The sequence below is a fragment of the Formica exsecta genome, unplaced genomic scaffold (genome assembly GCF_003651465.1).
Source record: "Formica exsecta isolate Colony F162 unplaced genomic scaffold, ASM365146v1 scaffold4, whole genome shotgun sequence".
Taxonomy (NCBI): Eukaryota; Metazoa; Arthropoda; class Insecta; order Hymenoptera; family Formicidae; genus Formica; species Formica exsecta.
Genome location: NW_021851238.1, coordinates 1,172,318 through 1,194,749, shown reverse-complemented (window position 1 = coordinate 1,194,749; position 22,432 = coordinate 1,172,318). Strand labels below are relative to the sequence as shown.

At 44.2% G+C, this 22,432-nt stretch overlaps 1 protein-coding gene across 1 annotated transcript in view; it reads right to left on the bottom strand.

Moving 5' to 3' along the window:
* Positions 1-1,912: 1,912 nt before the first annotated feature.
* Positions 1,913-22,432, bottom strand: part of LOC115240009 (Krueppel homolog 1) — a 114,928-nt gene continuing 94,408 nt past the window's right edge. The window contains exons 7-14 of the mRNA XM_029814930.1: positions 12,053-12,212; positions 9,983-10,195; positions 9,635-9,757; positions 9,346-9,486; positions 8,652-8,849; positions 7,611-7,831; positions 7,214-7,367; positions 1,913-7,073 (exon numbers count right to left, since the gene is read on the bottom strand). Of these exons, the coding sequence (XP_029670790.1) occupies positions 6,949-7,073; positions 7,214-7,367; positions 7,611-7,831; positions 8,652-8,849; positions 9,346-9,486; positions 9,635-9,757; positions 9,983-10,195; positions 12,053-12,212 (1,335 nt within the window). The 3' untranslated portion in view covers positions 1,913-6,948. The remainder of the gene's footprint in view (positions 7,074-7,213; positions 7,368-7,610; positions 7,832-8,651; positions 8,850-9,345; positions 9,487-9,634; positions 9,758-9,982; positions 10,196-12,052; positions 12,213-22,432) is intronic.

Genomic DNA, 22,432 nt, shown 5'->3' with positions numbered 1-22,432 from the left:
TTTCCCTCTCGATCAAAGGGAACACGAACTTTGTTCGTTGCTTCGTCTGTCGCTCCTCGCGCTTCTCTCTACTCGAGATATATATACATATATGTATATCTCTCTCTCTTTCTCTTTGTCTCTCTTCTCTCGTCGACTCTCGTTGACGAGATTCTCTGGCACCTCGCCACCTGTCCGTCGTCGGGATTCGTAGCCCGACGAAGAGGCCGCCCACACGTCACATCCGGGTACTCTCGTGTCAAGTCCGGGACGCGTTTTGGGCGTGCGCACCCGCACTCATTTCGCGCGAGCGAGCACGCACCGTTCATCATCGGTACTGCATCCAAACGTATGCCAAAGGCCGCGAATTTTGCTCCGTTTATACGTTACGTAGTATTGCGAGAGCACAAACGCGTGTACTGTCATGTTATCCGTAAATTTTACCTTTCAAATTACCGTGAAAAATTGATCAACGTTTTTCAACGGCGCCCGAAATGACGCGTCTCCGTCTGAAAAGCGCGCCTTCTCTCTCTCTCTTTTTATCGAGAAAGGTCCGGAAAGCTTTTTCGAGACGAATCGGCGTTACTTGCATGACGCGCGTGAAAATATTTTATTATGAGGCCGAATCGTAGCTTTTTAAAAATCCTTTTTTGGGCAATTTACAAAATTAATTGGCTTTACATATCCGTAGCGTGTGTAATTATAGTGTAGATAAGTGTGCTTTTACAGTGTACAAAATTGTGTAGAATTGTATACTTGTATTTTGTGTATTGTGTATGCCTGTGTGTGTGAGCACGTTACGTGCTCGTGTATTGAAAAATGTTTGAACGCGCGGGGTTGCACGCTCGTGAACCAGGGCTACTTTGCTTTGACTTGTGTTTCAATCGGGACGCGCGACCTCGCGTCGCGACGCGGGGCACGCGCCGTTCGTCTTGTGGGCGGGGGGTGTCCTGTTTGCGTTGGTTTCTGTCGCTGTTGTACATTGTATACTTGTTCCTTGGCGAGAATACCAATTTTACCGCGGCCGTGCGCGCGCTTTGGCACGCGCGGATCCGCGGATTTTGCGTTTGATTCGTGAAGATCGAGTCGTATTTGTGAGTGTGTATGCGCTGGGAGTATGCACCAGCGCATCCGGGCTATGGCACTTTTTAGATTATTTAAACATTTAGCAAATTTACATGAAAGAGATTAAGATTATGGTTAGGGCCGATTTTGCAGGCGACGTCGCACTATGGATTTTCATTATAATATATATATATATATATATATCTTGCTGTATATATATATATATTTCTTATCATCATCATCCTTGGGCCCCTTCTCGACTACCTGGGTCGCGTTTCCACGAGTGGGCTACGGTCGGGAGCGCTTTATAATCTTCGGATCGTCCGTGACGTCTGTCGGGGTTTCCCTCTCCGGATTCTCCCCTCGTTAGACGCGCGTGAGCCTCTGTCTCTTTTTCCATTTCCTTATCTCATGGCGGCTCCACCGCTTCTAACTCTCTTCATCATCCTTGTCTTTGCGCGGCTCGCCGCATCTCTCGCGACGAAGACGGACGATCCAACCGCTCGCGATCTCCTCTCACGGTGTCTTTCACGCTCCTCGCGCGCTTCTTCCGCTTCTGGCATCATGCCCGCGAGCTCGTTCTTTGCGTCGCGACTCGCGAACGCTCTCTATGTGTGCGTGTCCCGCCGTCTCCTCTCCTTCATCGCCGTCGTAGGGCCCGAAAATCTCATGCGGGCGGACGCGTTTGCGCCACCGGCCCCCTTACGAGTTACGGGCATATGTAAATCAATATATTTGTAAATTATTTTTTTGTGTTTTTTCCGCGGTGTGATCCGCATTTTTTTTATTATTATTATCTTGTCTTTATCTTCGCTTACGTCTCAGTTGATTACAGAACATACACTACTAGATCTATTGTTTAACGCGCTTGTGTGTTTTTTTTTTTGCATTATCTTTCTTTTAAATTTAAAATTATGATACACGTTCGCGGGGCACGGGCCGGCGCCTTGGGAATTCTTCCTTCTCGCGCGGAGATGTGCATTTTAATTGCAATCGGGGAAAGATTGAAAACCATCCCTCCCCGATCTTGATATCATGTCGCTTCGTTAATTAAAAAAAGCAACCCTCGGCGCACGGCAGGATGCACCGTTCGAAAACAGCCGTCTATCAATCGTTTCATGATCGCGATCATCATGAAGGATCTCGACGTGGTAGTGGTGGTAGTGTTTTGTATTTTGTTGTTGTTGTTTTTTATTAAAATTTTTTTGTGATGGTGATGGTGAGATGGTATAAGTAGTAACGCTGGATCTCTCTTTTCATCCTTTCTTATTTCATTCTTTTGCGCTCTTACTACCGTTTCGTGCATCATTCTCGATACCTATCGACGCTCGATTAGGGACCGTGAAATAAAATGACTTTTTTTTGAAAATTATTATAGATTGAAATTCGTTTTGAATGCCTCGCAAATTCCAATGAGAATTTTACTTTGGTCGCGCGATAAGTGCCTAATAACTTTGCCTAACTAAGCTCTCTTCATCCACTCCATCGTTTCACTCTTCAAATTCATAGATATCTTTATATTTATATTTTTATTCGATTTTTTGTGCCGAAATTTATCAATTTTGCATTCTCACCACTCTCTTTTGTTCTCTCAGATTTTCTCCGAACTCTTTCATTCTCGATTTTCTGCAACACGTTTGCATTGTTTACGACTTTTGTATTTTTCAAAAAAACAAGCGCGATTATTAACTAATGAAAATTTACCGAAAGATCGGTCTCTACGGTGTTATGCGGGCGTCGAAATGTACGAAGATTGCATTTTAGGTATTTCGTGTGTTCCTATCGTAACTGTACAATCCATCGCAATGCCGTATGGTGTGAGTGTGTCTGTGTGTAAGTGTATCAATGTGTCAGAGTATCGGTGTCGAGAAAAAAAAAATTTCCCAATCGGTGATGTCCCAGACAGACGGTGAACGCTTTCGCGCGCGATTCTTCCTCAAGATGTTAAATCTGCTTTTCCGAGTAAGAGTGTCGGGCAGGCGGAAGCGATCGCTGATCATCAGGGGCACACACCGATAACGAACAAAATCTCTGGTTTGATAAGAAACGATTATTGTTGGTTGCGTGAACGAGGTGTATGCACTCGTCCAGCTTTAGGTATTTACATAGAAACTAACCCTATTTCGCATTATGTACGTTCGTTTAAGTTTACCAGTAAATTCTCAGTTTATGCTTGTGATATCAAGGTGTATTTACATACTACTTAATCCGAGGAAAAAACGCCCTGTAACGCAAAAACTTTAATAATAACGATCAATGAATCGACCCGCTGTTGCGATTGACGGAACTCGAGGGAGGCCCTCTGTTAAATTCTTTTCTTCTCCGCAAAAATAAAGGTAAATCCAAAGATTCTAGATTTTTCGAATTGATTTTGCGCGAATAATCGATCCCTAATAATAAAGACGTTTTCGAGAGAATGAAATTTTTTTCGAAAACATATCGGACATATCCGTCGAGTTCCGATCGCGAGACGAGTGCGATCGTTAATGTAGCTTTGACGATGAATCCTTTAGCAATCTTTCCTTCTCTCGTCCCAGATGGTCAAAAAGCCTGGCTATCCGGCGGCTTTTCGGCGTGTGTTTTTTACGTTCAACGAAGATGACGACGTTAGGTTACTTTCGTAATTGGCGAACAAAGGGGCTTGCAAGAGGGATCATGAACAGGAGAATTAAAAGAATTTTTAGAAAATGTTTCAAAATTTCTATAGTAGATATTTTCATATAAAAATATAGCGAGAGAAAAATTTTACCAATTATATTCGTAGGTAATGATGCAATTCGGAAAGTGTCGATTTTTTTAAAACAAAACAATGGAAAGAGAAGGGCAGGAGGGAGTTTTTTTGGTAAAAAGCAAGGATCAAAGGCCGAGGTATTTTTAAAAAATAAGCCGGTCAAAAACGAAAGATCTCGTCGAGTCTTCGGAAGGAAACAACAACAACAACAGTAACGGTCGACGTTGATGTCCAGAAATATGAACAAATTCGGTACGCTACTATTCAATTCCGCACTTATCAGTCCGCGATTGCCAGTCGAAGAAACGAAGAAATCGAATCGTATCGTAGGTGAATGCTCGTCGAATCGACTTTCCAAAATTTTTCGTCTTCTCTTTATTTTTTTTCTTTGAAACCGCCTCTCTATTTTGCTTTCTTTTGAAATTTCCGTTATCCAATGTTGAGAAATAATTTTCAATCAAATGTCAAACGTATTTCTCTTCAGTCAGCGTCTCGTCTGGTCTCTCATCGAAAGATAACCCTATCGAAAGTATAGACAATCCGTAAGTTTTGTCAAAAGTTCGGAGAGATGGGGAAGGTGAAGGAAAATTTGGTCGATTTAGATTGATGGGGCGTCGCGTAAAGGGGGGAACGTTTTCATGAAGGGCAAGGGGCTGGCTCGAGTCTCTAAAAGTTCGCTCCACGATCAAACCTACGTTCATATTCTTCCTCTCCCTCGTCATCCTCATCTTCGTATCGTTTTTTCTTTTTTCGTTTGTTCTTTTTGTTCATCCACCTTCTTTATTCCTATTCGTCTTCATCTTATTCTTCTTCATCCTAAGTATTGCGAGAACGTAACGGTATATTGCAAGTAAAAATTCAAAACGACGCAAGAAGTTTTACGCGTTTCAGATTATATTACCCGGAAATAAAAAAATATTTTGCTTATAACGATCACAGGACCTCAGATTACCTGAAGCACGCCATTCTAAAATCTCACTCTCGTCCTTGCATTCGCTCTTCCTTGATGCTCACGAAGCATTCACGTTCATTCGATCTGCCCATCCGCTCGATGGCGCGCCCGCGCATTTACGCTGATCCCAAGGTCGTTCATTCGTAAAATCATTCACGTATTCCTTCTTTCTCTCTTTCTATCTTTCGCTCGCTCTTTTTCTCTCGTTCGCACACGCTCTTCGTTCTTTCTCTCTGTGCTGTCGCATTCTCTCACCGACAATGCTTGAGATCACGTAAAACCTACGAGGGCGCGCGCTGCACATTCGCTCATATTTCCCTTTCGCCTAACTATCCTAGTCTCATAGACCCTATATATTCATTATTTATAATATTTATATATATAATATATATATATAATATTTAGCATTTAGTTTTTTTATTTCTCTCTTCTGCATCGCGTGTTTTGCTCACGAAAAGTGCTTGCTCTTTCACGCTTACCGTATTTTCTTCAATTAAACGTGTAAGTGTGAAGGGTTTTGCCCGATTTTGTTTTGTCTGTCATACTCTCTTTCTCTCTTCATACTCTGTATGTATATATAATATATATAATATAACTATTTGTAATAACTATATATTTTGTTTGTTCGCTTATGAGCTAATAGTTTTCGTGCTACCGACGAGCACAAGTTGCGCGCATTATATTTTCACCTTAAAAGTGTGCTGCTGATGAGTTTTAATCTATATATATATATATATATGTGTGTGTGAATTGTATTGTACATATGTGTGTCTCTGTGTGTATTTACGTGTGTATATTGGCGTGTGTGTGCGTACGTATCTGTTTCGACGCGTGTACGTCCGACGACGTTCGTTTCTCGAGCGCGAAGTGTCAACGTTGCTTTGTCGTCGTGGCGCGAAACGTTGATCGCAGATGAGGGAACGTCTGTACGGATCCCGTTGCGTCCGTCTGTCACACACACACGGGGAAGGGGATTTCAGTACGTATATAATTAACAACCGTACAACACGGCGACACGGCACCATCGGTGATGGTGGAATGTTCGCCGCGACCGCGCGATACACACCATGATGACGATGAGCCTTCGTACGTGGGTGTTGCGGTGGTGTGTAATTTGCTTTAAGCATTACGGGAGCTTTCTTCTAATATTAGGGGGTTGAAGGAGTGGAACCTTTTAAGCGCGGTTTGGTAGAGATAGACGTATCTATGTATAATATTTATATAGTAGTTTAGATTTGTTGAGCCCGGCCACACGGGACGGTCGAGGATCGCCCGTTGGACCCTCGGCAACCGTCGCGTATCGCTTGATCGGCTCTTGTACTAAAAAGATCGTAGTACCTCGAGACGCACCCCAGGACAGAACGCCCGGAATGACTTACTGTTTTTACTTCAGCAGCTTCTCGTTAGTTATTATGGCACGTTTCGGAAGTCGAGGCGGCGGCATGGCGGTGGCGACGTGTCCTGAGAATCCTGACGGAACACTCCGACGTGAATAACGCCATTGTAAGATCCGTTCGGAAGATTCTTCATCCAGGACCGGTGTAGGAACAACGACGCGCGGGTATCGCGCGGGAATTACGCGGGAATCGCGAGAAACGGCCATCGCCACCGCGATCCTCCCGCCTCGCGCCGTGCAACGGATTGCTATACGCGTATGTATTCTCACTCTCCTCCTAGCACGATCCCATCCGGATAGTTCGTCGGCCGAGAGAGGAGGATATCCTCTCGGTCGGTTTCCGGTTGGTCCGGCCACGTCGGTTCTATCCGAGTAGGAAGACACCGAATTACACATTCTCCTTTTAAGTCTTTTTGTTTGTTCAACATTTTCTTACTGCTGAGACAATGAGCGAAAATCTAGTGACCGCACTTGGGCGCTCGAGCAAATCATGTCGGCAATAACGATGATAATGACGTCATCGTTATTCGCAACCGAGCATGATCGCTCTTACGCGTTCTCGGAGTTACCGATCATCTCGTCGGCTTTTCTCTTGACGCCACGGTCTTCAAGTTGGAGCTGCTGCTGTTGTTGTGACTGCTGCTGCTGATGATGACCGATGGAAGACGGACCCTGCTGCTGCTGCTGCTGCTGTTGTTGATCGTGCAGCGGCGTCGAGCGCTCCGTCGACGATTGCGACTGCTGTTGGTTCATGCGCTCGCTTTGCTGCAGGGCCATCTGTTCCGGCGCCCAAGGGGTCCACTCGTCTCAGTAGTAACTGAATTTTCAGGGTTGCTGATTGCTCTGCTGATTGACGACGTGCTGGGCCAGAGTGAAGCTCAGGGCGCGCGGATCACCGTGGAGCCTGAGGGCCTGCTCTAATCGCTGCTCTTGTAGCCGCAACGCTTCTCCTGAAAGTGGTCGAGTATCGATGGCCCCGTTAGAAGCTTTTATCACGTAACTTATTAAGAGCGTGCTCGACGTGCTTAGATTCGAGCATTGCAATTACACCAGTAGAGTATCACCGACGCGATTCTCGTCGCGTACTTACCGAGATCCGGCGTTAGGGTATCTTGTTGAGACATTTGCTGATTCGTATGATGTCCTGGCATGCCGGAAGTGCTGCCTCCATTGTGCTGTCCTAAATGATGCCTTACGTCGCCACCCACCGCGGAACTCGCTGCGGCTGCCGCCGCTTGAGATACCTGTGCACGAAAGTACGAGAAAGGGTTGAAAGATGCGAGAAGACTGAGAAATGTTATTCAGTCTTTACCTCGAATTACCATTTCATAAGAGAGTAAGAGTATAATGTGAATTGTATGTATTTTTCCCTAAATTTTTTTATATTTATGAGTTTCAGATACTCAAAATAATAATGAATGTATTGAGTTGCGCGCGCGTTTTATTATATTATCTATATATAAAGAGTAAGATTTTGCTTTTCTTACCGCAAGTCTAAGGGCAGCTTCGGCTTGGGAACGGAGCAAAGCTTCCGCCTGATGCATCCTCAGAGCTTGCTCCGGCCCGCCCGCTTGCACTCCTTGCTGTTGGGGTCCCGTCGATCCTTGAGTACTGCCGCTCATATCACCGTTGTTGCCCATTCTCATAGCCGCCGCAAGCGACGCCATGTCGACCGGTGACAGATTGGGCGACACGGAATTTTGCAATCCTAACAGAGATATCACTTTCACATCTCGCTTAGCTCACCAAAATAAAAGATTTGCCGATAAAAGGACATACTATATTTTTAAATTTTTTAACTATATATATATACATATATTTTGTCTTTGCATTTTTTTAGATTATAAATATTCTGTATGATGTATTTCAGAACCTTGAACTTGTGACGAAATTATGATCTGTGGAACACGTGTCGAGTTACTCGCGAACGCATCCCGTGCTAACTTTGAGGAGAAGAGGAGAAATATGACAGGGTAAGTAATTTTCTGATATTTGTTTTTCTTATTAGTATAATCGTTTCTTTGAGTTTCTCGACAAGTTTCTTAACAAGTTATAACGGATCTTCGCGAAAAAGCTATATGTACGCGATAAATTTTACCAAGTTAACTCGCGCTAATGTCTTACGAGACGTCGATGATTTCGTTTCTATATGCATCATTTCCGTGGGCAAATATAAACGTACGTTGAAAATAAAAGTTACGAGAATATTTTAATGCGTCAATCATTTCGAGTTTTCTTCGAAGACAGACAAGGAAAAAAGACAGACGCGAATGTAACATCGTCATCAGCGGAGAAATAACATTGTAAATCAAGTTTTATCGGCAATAATTGGAACGAAGCTATCGGTTTTCCCCTCTCGTGCAATTTCGCATTGATAAGTGATAACGCAGTCCTTGGAGACTCGATTCTCACTCGACCGATTCTCGTTAGATTGACACAGCTAGTCCCGCATATATTTTCTTGTTGGGGAAGGAAGGGGGGAAAGTTTATATGATTTTATTATATTTATATTATATTGATTCTCTTACCCGCTGACACGGCGGCTGCCATGACAGCCATGCGTTGTTGCTGCGACTGCATCTCGTCGTGGTACTGCTGCGCCGAGCCCGGTTGACTACCCGCTCGCAACATCTCGCTAAGCTTGTTGCCGCTCGGTCCCGGCGATGCCATATTGTTGTTGTTGTTATTGTTATTGTTGTTCAGTAGACCGGTGCCTGCGCAGAAATCTGCTCTCGTCAGTATGTACAGGGCAATGAGCGGACGGGTTTTTTTGCGCATGTTTTACTAGCCTAGCTAGGTAATATATATGTATGTTCGCGTTCGGGATACACATACGTATAAATCGACACGCTAAAGCGTTAGAAAGAGAGGCGTCATTCCGCCCATGAAAAAGTAGACCGTAGCGAACGCCGTTCACATGAGAGAATTATTACTCAGACCAGAAATTCGTATGCATTTTATTTCGACTCAAGTATATATATATATATATATTTCATATATATGTAAATATATATGTAACTTATGTGTACTACAATAAATTCACACTAATGGTACTTCACAACAGAGTTTTGTCATTAACGAAATCAGAGAAAAAAAGACGAATAACGGCGAGATTACAAACTGTGCTCGAGCAAAAAACTTCGGCAACATTATATCTATTATATCTAGATACTTGGTGGGCGATTTGTAAGTAGTAGACGTAGAACAAGTATCGTAGCGTACCAGGTTCACTACCGGCCGACGACAGTCTTCCGTTGCCGCTGCTGCTATCCGAATGGGCCGACGGTGACGGGCACATTGGTGGTTGTTGCAAGTTTTGCGGTCCTCCAGATTGACTTCCGCCCAACACGCCCAAACCCGCTCCTGTACAGCGCAAGGACGTCGCATTAGAATGCGGTAGTATTGGTTATCGGCGTCGTACGATGTCGTACAATATGTTTTTTTTTTAGCGTCGCGACGCCGCACATTTTTAACATTAACTTGGAAAATTCGTGTCTATCTGACGTTATACCTAAACTCGAACTCGCGAGGATCTCTCTCTCCCGCCTTTCGGCGGCCGCGCGGCTTAGCACGTATTGCGCCGCGAATTGATGCTTCGGGTCCATCCTCATATGCTCCATGTGGCTCAGGAGACCTTAGAACACCAGAGAAAACGAGCGTGGTCACAGTACAGGGAGAGGATCGCACTATCGCATGTAGACGATATACAAGATAACTCTTGGTGCATAAATGTACGTTATATAACTCCGCAGAACGAAAATGAAAAATTTATAGCATAGAAAGGAACTGAGAAACGGATTTACTATCAACTTTTCGCGCCAACTCGAGCGACTCGCGTTTACGTGGGTTAAATACTTACCGCTCTCGTGAGTGAAGACGGCTTGGCACACCGAGCACGGCCACATCCTGAGGCTCGTGCTAAGCTGACTGGTCTCAGGATGGCAGGCCAGATGCTTCCTAAGGCTACCCTCGTTGACGTAGTGCTTCCCGCACACTGGGCACGGGTGGTTGGCTGTCCGTCGCTTCGCTAGGTAAACCCCGGCAACGGAGGTTGTGCAGTCAGCGGAGGGAACAATAGGGCGACACAATTTCAAGGTCAATGCCAAGCAGGATAAAGCGTCCCAAGGAACGAAAGCCGTTCTCCTCCTCACCCCCCAAACTCCTCCACCATTATCATCATCATATTTTCTCTCATTCTTTGTTCTCTCTCTCTCTCTCTCTCTCTTTCTCTCTCTCTCTCTCTCTCTCTTTCTCTCTCTCTCTCTCTCTCTCTTTCTCTCTCTCTCTCTCTCTCTCTTTCTCTCTCTCTCTCTCTCTCTCTTTCTCTCTCTCTCTCTCTCTCTCTTTCTCTCTCTCTCTCTCTCTCTCTTTCTCTCTCTCTCTCTCTCTCTCTTTCTCTCTCTCTCTCTCTCTCTCTTTCTTTCTCTCTCTCGCATTCTCACTCTTTTTTCCTCCCTCACCTCATATTTCTCTCTCTTTCTCTCTCTCTTTCTCTCTCTCTCTCTCTCTCTCTTTCTTTCTCTCTCTCGCATTCTCACTCTTTTTTCCTCCCTCACCTCATATTTCTTACGCACTCGCGTGAACGCGCGCGTATACGTACGCATAGATTCCGGTCGACCTCGAAGGCGAAGGGAGACCTTACGGACACGGATAGCCAAGGATCAGGAGAGCACTGACCTGGGACACGCACAAGTATCCGCGTCGTCACCGCGCTACTAGCTCCCTTTCACGAGCAAGGTCGCCGGCCTCAAAAGCCAAGACGCACTCGCGCGCATTGCACGTACGCGGACGCACAGAGAAAAAAATAGAGATACCCTCAAAAAGATGCAATCGCTTATATAATCGAAATGGCTGCTATACCAATCTGAAACGAGCGATGAAAAGATGTTATCCGTTACCAGTCTCGTCAATCTTCGCTCCGTCTAACTTGTTGCGCTATAAATAACGATAATGCAACATTACATTCTCAACACGTATTGGCAGCGTTTCGCAATAGAGTCCATAATCCGTTAGCGATCCATGTTTCAATGCCGACCATGTCGGAATCGTGGTCTTCATCGACGACCACCATGGCGCCAGTCACAATCACAAGGAGACAAGTCCCCGTGTTAAAGTTGAACGAAGAGACACACAGGTTGACTCTTTTGTTCTCTGTACGTCCACGAATCCGCACACGTATCACGCACGCATATATCAAGGCACGCGTAGAGGTCGAACGAGACACCCTCGAAGCACCGTCTATATAAATGTATATGTATTAGCGAGTATAATACCCAAGTATTAGTCGGCGAGTATGTGCCAAATGCTACACGCCTTTCCCGCCCAGGCGAAAACAGTACGAAGAAGTGAACAAGGACAATGTATGCGTATCGCCCGCGCCAAAGCAAGTTCTTGGGATGGATGCGAAACGTAACTTAAAGGCTATAGAACGAACCACCCCTCGTGTCTCGACGAGCGGTTGCTCCACCTCTCTCTTAGCCTTATTCACAATAACGTCGCCCCTCTCGCGTCTATGTCTGTCTCTCTCTTTCTCGGAACCCTTTAGAGATTCCTCCTTACGATTCTAGTTAAAGACTCTAGTTAAGAATCCAGGTTAAATGCGGTTAGAGCAAGAAGAACAGAGCTGAATCCTTCGCTCGGGAAGTTAACGCGCGAGAAAGATTAGGTGTTAGGTTCGTTGATTAGTTAAGTCGTAAGAAACGGCGCGGTCAAGGTTTCATTCTCAAGCAATCTGTTTCATGCAATGACGCATTCCGCTACAGCGAGACTCCGAGTTATGTTATGTTAATCGATCGGTTATGGTTCACGAAGATTAGTAGGTGCGCGAACAGAGGTAAGTACGAGAAAGCAACACGCGCGCAGGGAAGGAGAGACAGACATAGACGACCGGCCGAGAGGGCCGTTCGGTACACGATTTTTCAATACTTACTGGCAACTCCGGAGGCGTTCGGGTCCTTGTGGGTGTGCTTCATGTGCTCCATCAGTGCCTCACCGCCGAGGAAAAGCTTGTGGCATACTGGACAGCTGGTTGCATTCGGGCCGCCGATCAGGGCGGCGTGTTGCTGGAACACAACACGCTGTTGCAACTCCTTTTTTGCGGGCCCGGAAGAAGTACCGGAAGTAGCAGGCACACGCGGCGCACCGGTAGTAGAGAGCCGACCCAGAGAATACCACCACAGAGTTGCGAACCAGAAGCGCAGGACAGGCAGGGCACAGAACAGAACGATTGACCAGTGAGAGTTAAGGCACCGATAAACCGCCGCCACCACAGACTACTTCTTTGCATAGGGAATTCGTGTCGAGTGTGTCTGGTAGGAACTTTGTGGTATCGCGCCTTAGCTGGGTTTCCAGTCGGTCAAGTACGATCGAAACAAAAATTGAAATAACAAAAATAAAAGAAATAAAAAGTACGAAATTTTCTTTTTTTTTTTTTTTTTTTTTTTTTATTAATGATTCATTTTCTACCGCAATTTATTCACTGCTTATCGAACGAAAAATAATCTATTTCTTTATATATTTCTTTTCTCTTTCTCAAATCTATGTGTAACGCATGTTGCATTTACTAAAATAAATTAATTATTGTATTAAAGATGAATTACTTCGTACGGTTCGCGAATGGTTAGATTGCGGCAAGTGAATCGTCGGTGAAGATTTTTAAAAAGATCTACAGCTAGCTCTCGGATTATGACGGGATAGGAATAAGATAAAAATTTCGATATTATTGGAATTACATTCGTAATATCCAATGTATCGCTGTTGAAAGGAGTACCGTGCTCGCGTACGTTCTTATCAAACACTTGTTTGTTACTAACACTAATATTTCGTTTCGGCATTTTGTGATCTCGATATAAAAGCAGAGATGTAAGAAGAGTCTTGACACCCTGATCAAAAACATTGTCTTTAATGTCAGAATAGAGCACTCGGTTCAGTTAGGACGGAGAAGGAAGAGGGAATAGCGATCGAGGAACTCGAAGCAAAGCCTAGACAGACAAATATGTGGAAGCGTGAGGTCCGGGGAACGATCGGAGCGGATTAGTCCGTAACCGCGATTAGGGATTTCGTCGGTTAAATGCTGCTGCCTGCATCAACCTCGCCTCGCGTATGCACGTACGAACCTAAAGGCTGATGCCAGACGTTACGTCGCGAAAACAAAGCGACCACTTTCGTCGACCTTGGACCTCCGATCGACCCCACACGACCTCACCCATGAACGGGAATGCGAAGCATGGAACGACTATAGCTTGTACCATACATCAATTTTAACTACTATGGCCGTTACTAGCACATTCTCGGCTCGCGTCTCTGTATTCCTTTTATCTTATGCTTTGCATGTATTAACATTAAACGAGATCTATCTCGCGATTCTTCGTCTTCGAGTCTGTTGCCCTACCAACGGCCATATTAATCAAAATTAAAATGAAATTATGAATGAAATTCGACGTCCTTAGTGCCAGATAGAATGATTTTTTTCCCTTCTTAACTATCTGGCTTATCGCGCGATAAGAAACCGATTTATACCGATCGCATTATCCTCATATCTTTTCTTTTCTATCTCTTTTGCGTCCCCCCCCCCCATCTCTCTTTTTTCTTCTTCTCTTTCTCTATCCGAACACGCGAAGGTTACTTGCACGCATACAAGGCGGTAGATGCACACGGGCTCGAGCAAAAACATGGCGGCGGTCGTACTTGCTTGAAAGAGTGCTTAAAACGGCAGCAGGAGAGAAAAAAAGAAAAAGGCGCGAAAGAAGGAGAAGTGAACGGGCTAAAACGAGACCGGACGGCAATGACCTCAAAGAGTTTCGGGGTCCCTCGTTTCTCTTTTCCTTCCTGTTATCCGATTCGCGACTTCGTCTTCTTTTTCCTATACTTTTTCGCCTCCCTTTCCTCTCGTCACCCTCCTGCATTCCACGCCCTGAATCTTTCTGCGCCGATCATTCTTCTTTTTATCCCGGACCTGGGACAATCGCGAACGCGTTGAGGCAAGGGATGCGAGCAAAAAAAAAAAAAAAAAAAAAAAAAAAAAAAAAAAAAAAAAAAAAAAAAAAAAAAAAAAAAAAAAAAAAGAAAAGTAAAACAAGTTCTGACGCACTAAATTCGAATCTTTTTTTACATCGTCGCCTTTTTCTCGCACACTTTTCTCTCGTTCTTCGTTATCGTTATTGTGATTATTCACATTCTTAGACGCGGACATACTTTTGCACGCTCGCCTTTATAAATTGCTTCTTCTTATCACGATAAATCCTCTTTATAAATATATACGCTTATCTGTAAAGCCTCTTCGTATTTTCTGTTTTTCTTAACATTTTTAACAACCAGATGTCAAGTGCCAGCACAATTCTGATTTTCTATTGATTTTCCGTTTGTAAATAAATGAATCGAGCATGCTAAAATGACCAAAAAGGCTAATAGAAGAACAATAATCGGGAACAATAATCGTCTTATCGCTTACACTTGGTCGTCTTTCTTCCGGTTTTCCTCTCTCGGCTTTTCTCGCGTCTCAACGCGTTCTCGCGCATATTTCTTCTCCTTGGCTTGGCTCCACTCTTGTCCCGCGATAAACTCGAGGGAGAGTGGGTGGCCGCGACCGCCGGCATACTTATGCCTTCTATCTCCTTTTTTATCCCGAACCTGGGGCAGCCGCGTACGCGTTGAGAAGACGACGACGAGGACGGCGTCGCTGCTGCATGCAAGTTATTCTCAGAGGAAAGCTGCGGTCCCTAGGTTCGACGCCCCGACCTGGCCCAACTGGAAAAAACCGGTTTCTTCGTCGCGCTCTTCCTTTTTTGCTTGCATCCTCGCTTTTTGCACCGCGCGAGTGCCTCGACTCCTCTCTGACGCTCTTTCTCTTCTTCTCGTCCCGTTCGCCACGGTCATACCTCTTTCGTCTCTTTCTCTTTCCTTATCTTTCTCTTTCTTTATCTCGCTCCCTCCTTCTTATTCTCAGCTTATTCTCTCTAACTCGCTCGAGAGAGTGGACGCGGCGTGGGCGAATCCCTGAGGGACTTTATGATCCGCCGTGACCAGATTCATCTCTCTCTCGCGAGGCTGTATGCTAGGCGCAGTTTGCTTGCACGCCGCTCTCTCGCTACCAATCCCAATTCCATACTTCCTGGTGCCGCTAAGAGTCTCTGCGTGTATCTGTCAGGGTCGCCGGTTTTCTACCCCGCGCCAGGATCTTCACCTCGATAGAAATACGTAGACGAACGGAGAAGCGATCTCTCGGCGAGAACGAGAGCCACAATTGGTTCTGCATGAGTTCTTTGTTTCTGCTTTAAAACACTTGGGTTGTATCGAAGGCGAGGAAAGGAGAAATCCTCAATATTCCGTCATTTTCGTCGAAAATAAACCAAAGGAATGGTTGAAATATTGAAATATCGTAGACGAATATGTGTGTGCCACAATTGTTCTAACAATTTATAAATATTAAGTAATTTTGTCCATTCAATGGTTAAATAAATTTTTAGTAGCGCCGATCGATATCATAGACATGATTGATTGGATAACGCGAGGCCAAATACAACGGCCGCCGGAGCGATGTCTACGTCCGATAATATTTTTAACATCGCGCTGTAAATAACTAGACGCCGCGACGAGAAATAGCATTCCAATGCTTCTTCGATTAAGCGATGATAACTATAAACCGTCAGATCAAAATTCATTCGTTCGTCAGACTGCTCGGCCGACATGATCACGGCAACCTCTAGGATTTTTTCGCACTCTATCGCGCCGATTGGTTCCTCAATTTTTCCGGCGATCTCGATTGTAGATTATCCGTTCCTTCAGGCCCGGCGCTCGGGGCCCGGGTCAGGGAGTGGCGTAAAAAGGAAGTGGGTGTGAGCACATGCGTAGCGATGCGTAACGTCGGCCGCGATGTGGCCATTTTGTGTTCATAGAGACAGGATCATCTTTGATCGAGGGCCGAGATCTCGTTAGCGAAGCAATCTCATTAGAACAAATCGAGGTGGGAGATTTTTTACTCAGGTGTACGTAATCGATAATAATATCGTCCGTGATTTGCGAAATTCAAATATATACAAGGCACATCTTATAATATCATCGTAAAATATATCAATTGCATATTATGGCGATTAATTAGAAAATTCTTGATATTAAAATATCGAGGTAACATTAATTTTCGAGTTAGAATCAGTATCGATCTATATTATCTGCGAACGATTTTTACAGCTTACGTGATATCGCTATGATTTCGTCTTTTAGTTTTTACATTTGAAATGAAATATTATATCTGAATTTGAAAAATAAAGTTTATCTTTGTTTTGATTAGAAGATGGTAAAATTAATATATTATTATTTATGCCCATATTTTTTTTTTTTACATTCTAAAAGAAGTGAAATTGTATAATTATAATAACTCATTGAATCGCTACATTTTTTGCGGCGATTTGATTAATTAAAATCACAGTTTTATTCGTGTTTGAAATTTGTATTACATATTTTCAGATCGTATCTTAATTTGCAATTAACTCGACTTTTTTAATGACATCGTATTGCACAGAATTGCACAGTATCAGGATAAAATTGCTCTAATACTACTTTCCAATTTTTTATTACACACGCGCACATATAACGACGTGTTCTATTAATAAGCATATTCGTAATTAACCTCATATTTAATCACATTTTAATATTTGCCTACAACATAGCGTAAATTCACCATCTGTATACATCGATGAATTGTTAAAATGAGTACTTCGCGAGATTTATTCGATAGAAATCCATCGCGCGAGTGAAATCAACCATATTTTCGCGCGCCCCACGCGGATATCACATTCCGCAAATATATATCTTGAATTTTAATTTGTATATTTATCCACACATTTATGTAATGCAAGCTAATAATCGGCTTAATCTACTACCCGAACGTATGGTATTTGTTATTTAAAGTAAAGAATTTTCTCCGCTGTTCGAGATTCGTCTGTTGCGCTAATTTACGAGACGTCATGAGACGAGAAATCATATTCTTTCTTTATTCGTTCATTGTGTCATCCATTTTTTTCTAAATTCTGTCATTTCTTTTGGCGATTTTACGTTGCGAGCGTCATAATTTAAAATTGCCATTTGAATATGCCAATAATGGACAATGTGTGTTCGTTCTTCTCTTTTCTTCGGGCGACGATAAAATCCGAAGGCCGTTTGCGAGCGGCGCGCAATTCTTTTCTCCCGCCCTCCGTCGTTCCTTCTTTCCTTTTTTTTTTTTCTTCGCCGCCGCCGTCTTTCCTTGGCTTTTTTAACCGCGACGAGGCCGCGAGACTCGCCGGCAGACAACCTTCGGTACGATACTTGGGCTGTTCGTTGCTCCAGCGCGGCTCGCGGAATCCGCGAGGAGATATTCAACGGCTTGCTCATCTCCTCTTTCTCTCTCGTCCGAAAGAAAGAGCTCGTTACAGCTCGCTTGCTTGCGCGAACGTTATTTTCTCGAGACGAGAACGCTTTGTCTCCCGATAAGGAAGGCACCAGAAATTTCTGATTTCTTTTCTCCGTCCGCGACTGACTTATAACTTTCGGAGCTTTCGGACGAACGACGAGAAGAACACAAATAACGCGAAAGTCCAAGGATATATAAAAAATATCGATTTGATGTATAAAGTACCTCTGAGAAAGTTTATAATTTTTTTTTTTTTTTTTTTTTATTCAAGGATATAATTTTATCGCAAAAAAATATAATCCTATTCAGTAATTTAATATTTACACTCATTTTCTCTTCATCCCTCTTCACAGTCCAATGTTTCCTTTTTCGGCGCAAAAAAAAATATGGACGACATATATATGCGATCAATAGAAATTAATATGCGTCGTTAGCTACCCCGTGACTCGTTCTTCATCGCCATCCCGTGTTATTAATTTATTTCCAAGAGTCGCGCGTTGTAAGCGTAATTCGTGTGTAACACGCGCACGCGAAAATCGGTCGCTGACGAATAATGCGAGGCGAGAATGAGGGAGAAAAAAAAAGCGAGTCTATCTAACGAGGGTTGTCGACGGAGCACCCTTCGTGTTGTGCCAATAGGAGACCCGGATCTGTCACGAACGCGTTCGACTAGGCGAGCGGAAAAAAGGAGCGCGAAGGGCGGTCGGTACAATGGGGGTACAAATCCCACCCTATCGGAAATGCCACGGGAATGATTTCATTAGTGTCCGCGCTGCTGATCGAGCATGGAGAAAAAAATAGGGAGAGAGCCATGGAGGCGGGGTAAAAATTTAACACCGCGGGGTGAGAGCAAAGAAGAACTCAAGGGGCGCGATCGGAAAATGGACTCGCGAAAATGAAGATTACACGAAGAAAAAATAGTTCTAAATGTAAAACTGTTCGGAATGACGTGAAAATTGCGATAAATGTTGAGATATTATATTCTCTAAAAGCGACATATATATCAAAAGAGATATTATTTAAAAGACGTATACGTGAGAGAAACCAAGATGAATGTGAAAATTGCTATGAAAGATATCGGACGAAAAAATCAAGAGACTGTACAAGATCTCGTAAGAGCGATCCGATTTACGAACCGTTCTGCCGCGAAAGGCCGTCTCACTTTTCTATTTTAATGCCGCAAAAGGGACAAAGAGCGAAAAGTCCTTCTGGAGATTCGCCAGCCGGTGATGTTTACCGACGAAAGAGAGAAAGAGAGAGAGAGGGAGAGGGAGAGAAAAAGAGAAAGAGAGTGAGAGACCGTATTGGGAATTCGAGACAGGAACTGAAAAGGATTTGGAGAGTAGAGTGTGAATCTTGCTTAATTAGAAGAACGGTCCGAAATTAAGAAGCGGTAATTAGCTGCGATCGACGGACATATGACTCTTCGGTGATACATCATCATACATCTCCATGACTGTTGCAATTCATGACTGCTGCGACATGAAACAATATCGAATTGCGTACTCATGATCGTGACACAGGAAAAAAAAAAGGAATAAGAGCCGGCTTGTAATCGTTTCACAATCTTCGCGACATGAGATCAATTAGGCAGCAATTCAGTCTATAACATATAATTTTACGCGACGCGTCGTTAATTAAATAGGTAACGTTTATCAGACGCATAAAAAATGCGAGACGCGTCAACATAATTTCGCGCTATAACGCTATCATAATTTCACGCGTTTCGAGAAAACCACGTAACTGGCAGCAATGCGTGTATATATTATAAATGTATGTCTGTGTGCATGTATGTGTCTTGCGCGAATTGATTATTATAATGAAAATTGAAGACCGCAATTTTACATGTGCGACGAACGCGCATGTAAACGCGCCGCGAAACGAGTTGAAATTACAGTCGAAAGGAATTCCCATGGGTTCTCCCATATATTGACCCGATCGTTTTACCTTTAATCGTTGCCATGGGTACTTCGAACACTGCGACAAAGAGACCAGCATGAAATAGAGATCAATCTGAATTAATGTGATACCAATAAATCGTCAGTCACAGGTTTAGATTTTCAAGAGTATATCAAGAGTATCGGTATTCATATACCGATCGTGTGTGCAAGCTCTCGCGGAAGGAATGAAAGAAAAAAAAAAAAGAAACACTGCGTATAAATACCGCGAACATGGTAATTAATTAGCGCCCCGTATCGGTGAAAATACGACGCGATAAGCGGTTGAAAATCTCTCCCTCTCTCCCTTCCTCCCCGAACAAACAACGGATTTACATTTATTGCAGGCGATCAATCCGCGACGAACAACGATGGTGCGTGTAAAAAAAAAAAGGGGAAAAAAATGTGGCATCAAAACGAGATACACAATCACCGCGCGGTTTTTACTACGGCAAGGGAGAGGGGTAAAACCCCTTGGCGAGAGAAAATAAATCTAATGTCTAACGAGTTTTTACCGAGCCGCGCGTCGGGGCAATTAAGAAGAGGGGCGGGGGAGGGTTCTGAGAGGGATGACGGGAAGACCCCGGAGGTGAGTCAGAAGAAGGTCGAAAGATACGCGAGGAAGGTCCACGAGACGGGAGTAAAGAGGGTTGTATCGTGTTGCACGACATTCATCCCTTGTGTGTACCGCTAAACTACGGATAAATACGAAGGCTGCGCGCCACGTGAAAGTGGCTGAGAAACACGAGAAAGAAAGAGAGCGAAGAGAGAGATCAGGGCCGGCTAAATTTGCAAAACTCTTAGCGAATCGTTTCGTAATTTTGTTTTCTAATTTACAGGCAAATTTACATCCCATTTCTCTCTCTCTCTCTCTCTCTCTCTCTCTCAATCATTCGGACGAATCTTTCGAAGCAAAAATCTCATAGCGAAGATAAAGGAGAAAACTCGTTCGCGAGAAATGTATTAGACGAGATCGAGCGAGATTCTATACCTTGATTAACGAGAAGGAAATTTCGATGCGGAGACACACTCTCTCGTCGATCGGCCATGCGGGATTTAGGATCGTGGGCGTATTAACCGGAGACATATCGCGGCGGTGTATCGTCGCGATGATCCGCCCCTGTTCCGAGCCGAGCGGGAAGAGGATAACAGTTAATAGGATACATGGAGAGAGGAGGAGGAAGAGAACGAGGTGGTGTGTAGGTACCATAGACGAGTTTCTATGCCCGGGCTACCGATCGTTCTCTATAATACATTTACGCTCCGGCCTATTATAATATTGTACTCCGGGTGTATTGTCTTTCTTAGAGCGGGATAATGTTTCGCCGACACGCCAGGCCTCGACCTGGAGCGTAACTCTTTCATTTCCCCTTACTCTCCGCCGTACTTCCGTGAGCCGTTTCTCTTTCCTCTTCGCTTTCTCTGCGTCTCGAACTCTCTCATATTTCGGTTGCTTCTCTCTTTTTCTTCCTTTTTTTCTCTCTCTCTTTTCTTTTTCTTTTTTTTTTTTTTTTTACAACGATCCATTAGCTATCGGGGTAGTAGCCGGCACGAGGAGAACGGGCGGCTAGGCGCGGTCTGGAAATAGCGAAAACAATTTCAAGAAATCTGCCCCGGCGAAAATTCGATTAGCCGCGGAAGATGGGCTCGAGCTCTCCATTTGTTTCGTTTCGTTTTATTTCCAGCGGGCGTACTCTGTTTCTGTCGCGCTCACGCCGGCGGCTTTTAATTACTTCGCCGCTCTCTCTCTCTCTCTCAGCGTTCTTCTCTCGTTCCTTTCCTTCTTCCGCGCCTTTCCCATTTCTTCCCGTAGCTTTTTTCCTCATTTAGCGCGAGTTATGTACGTGTACTCTGATATTTTTGCCAAAAGACTGGACAACGCGGCCGTTCTCGCTTGATGTATATGATTCGTTTAGCTCGATGCATATTTCGTATTAATATTTAATCTAGTTGCATTGATCTCACGCGCGTAAGTCTGCCATTCAGGAATAATTTCGCGAGGGGCGAGCCCTACCGCTGGAAAATTCATCAAGCTTCGTTCGTTATTCCAACAAACGAGGGATTAAATAACTCGACTGCAAAAAACATTCTCACTATTACGAGGATTATCGCGAGGCGCGTAAAAAAACAGCGGCAATGGGGTCGTCATTATGCGTCGTTTCATTCTTCATAACTGTACATTTTCAGAAAAGAAAAAAAAAAAAAATAATCGGACGGGGGTTTGTCGGTAAGACCAGGGACCGTCGGCGTGACTTCACGGCAGATTTATCGAGGTCGTGCGGGAAACGACGGAGGGGGATAATCTGAAAGCTTTAGCCGTGGATTAGGTTTCAATTAGAGGAGCCCGATAAGCCGGGTGTTAAAAGAACGATATTTATTACCGGGGCATCCCCAACGTGTGAACGGATTAAACACGCGTGAGCCTAGACGCGCCGCACCTGATTCCGCGATTCAAACCATTTGGAAAAATGACAACAATCTACATCCTAAATATACATGTTCGTTCACTTTTTATCAGCATTTAATTCCCCGAGGACTTCCCGACGTAATACTGTCATTTTCATTTTACAGTCAAGACAAATTTATTATTAAAAAATGCTATTTTACGAACTGTTATATAACACAGTCGGCATAATTAAGGGGGAGACGAGACTCGATGTCTTTTCTCGCGGCGGAGAAAACGAAGGAAGAGAAAAGGAGGAGATGCACGAAGGAGCGGAAAAAGAGCCTCGCGACAGATGCCTTCCCACGTTTTTTAGTTGAGACATGTGCCCGGCGCGGAAGGCGAAAGGGTTGAGAAATTCAGTTGCCGGTCGGGTGGGGCGGCGATGGCAAAAAAACTGCCCCACGATACAAGATTCCGCTGGTAATAGCTACGCGTCGCGATTCCACACGAGCGAGGGGTGAATTCGATTAACGGGCATGGGGGGTCGCGGTCTTTTTCCCAAATCAGAATGCGCGTTACTTTTTTGCATTTTTTTTTTTT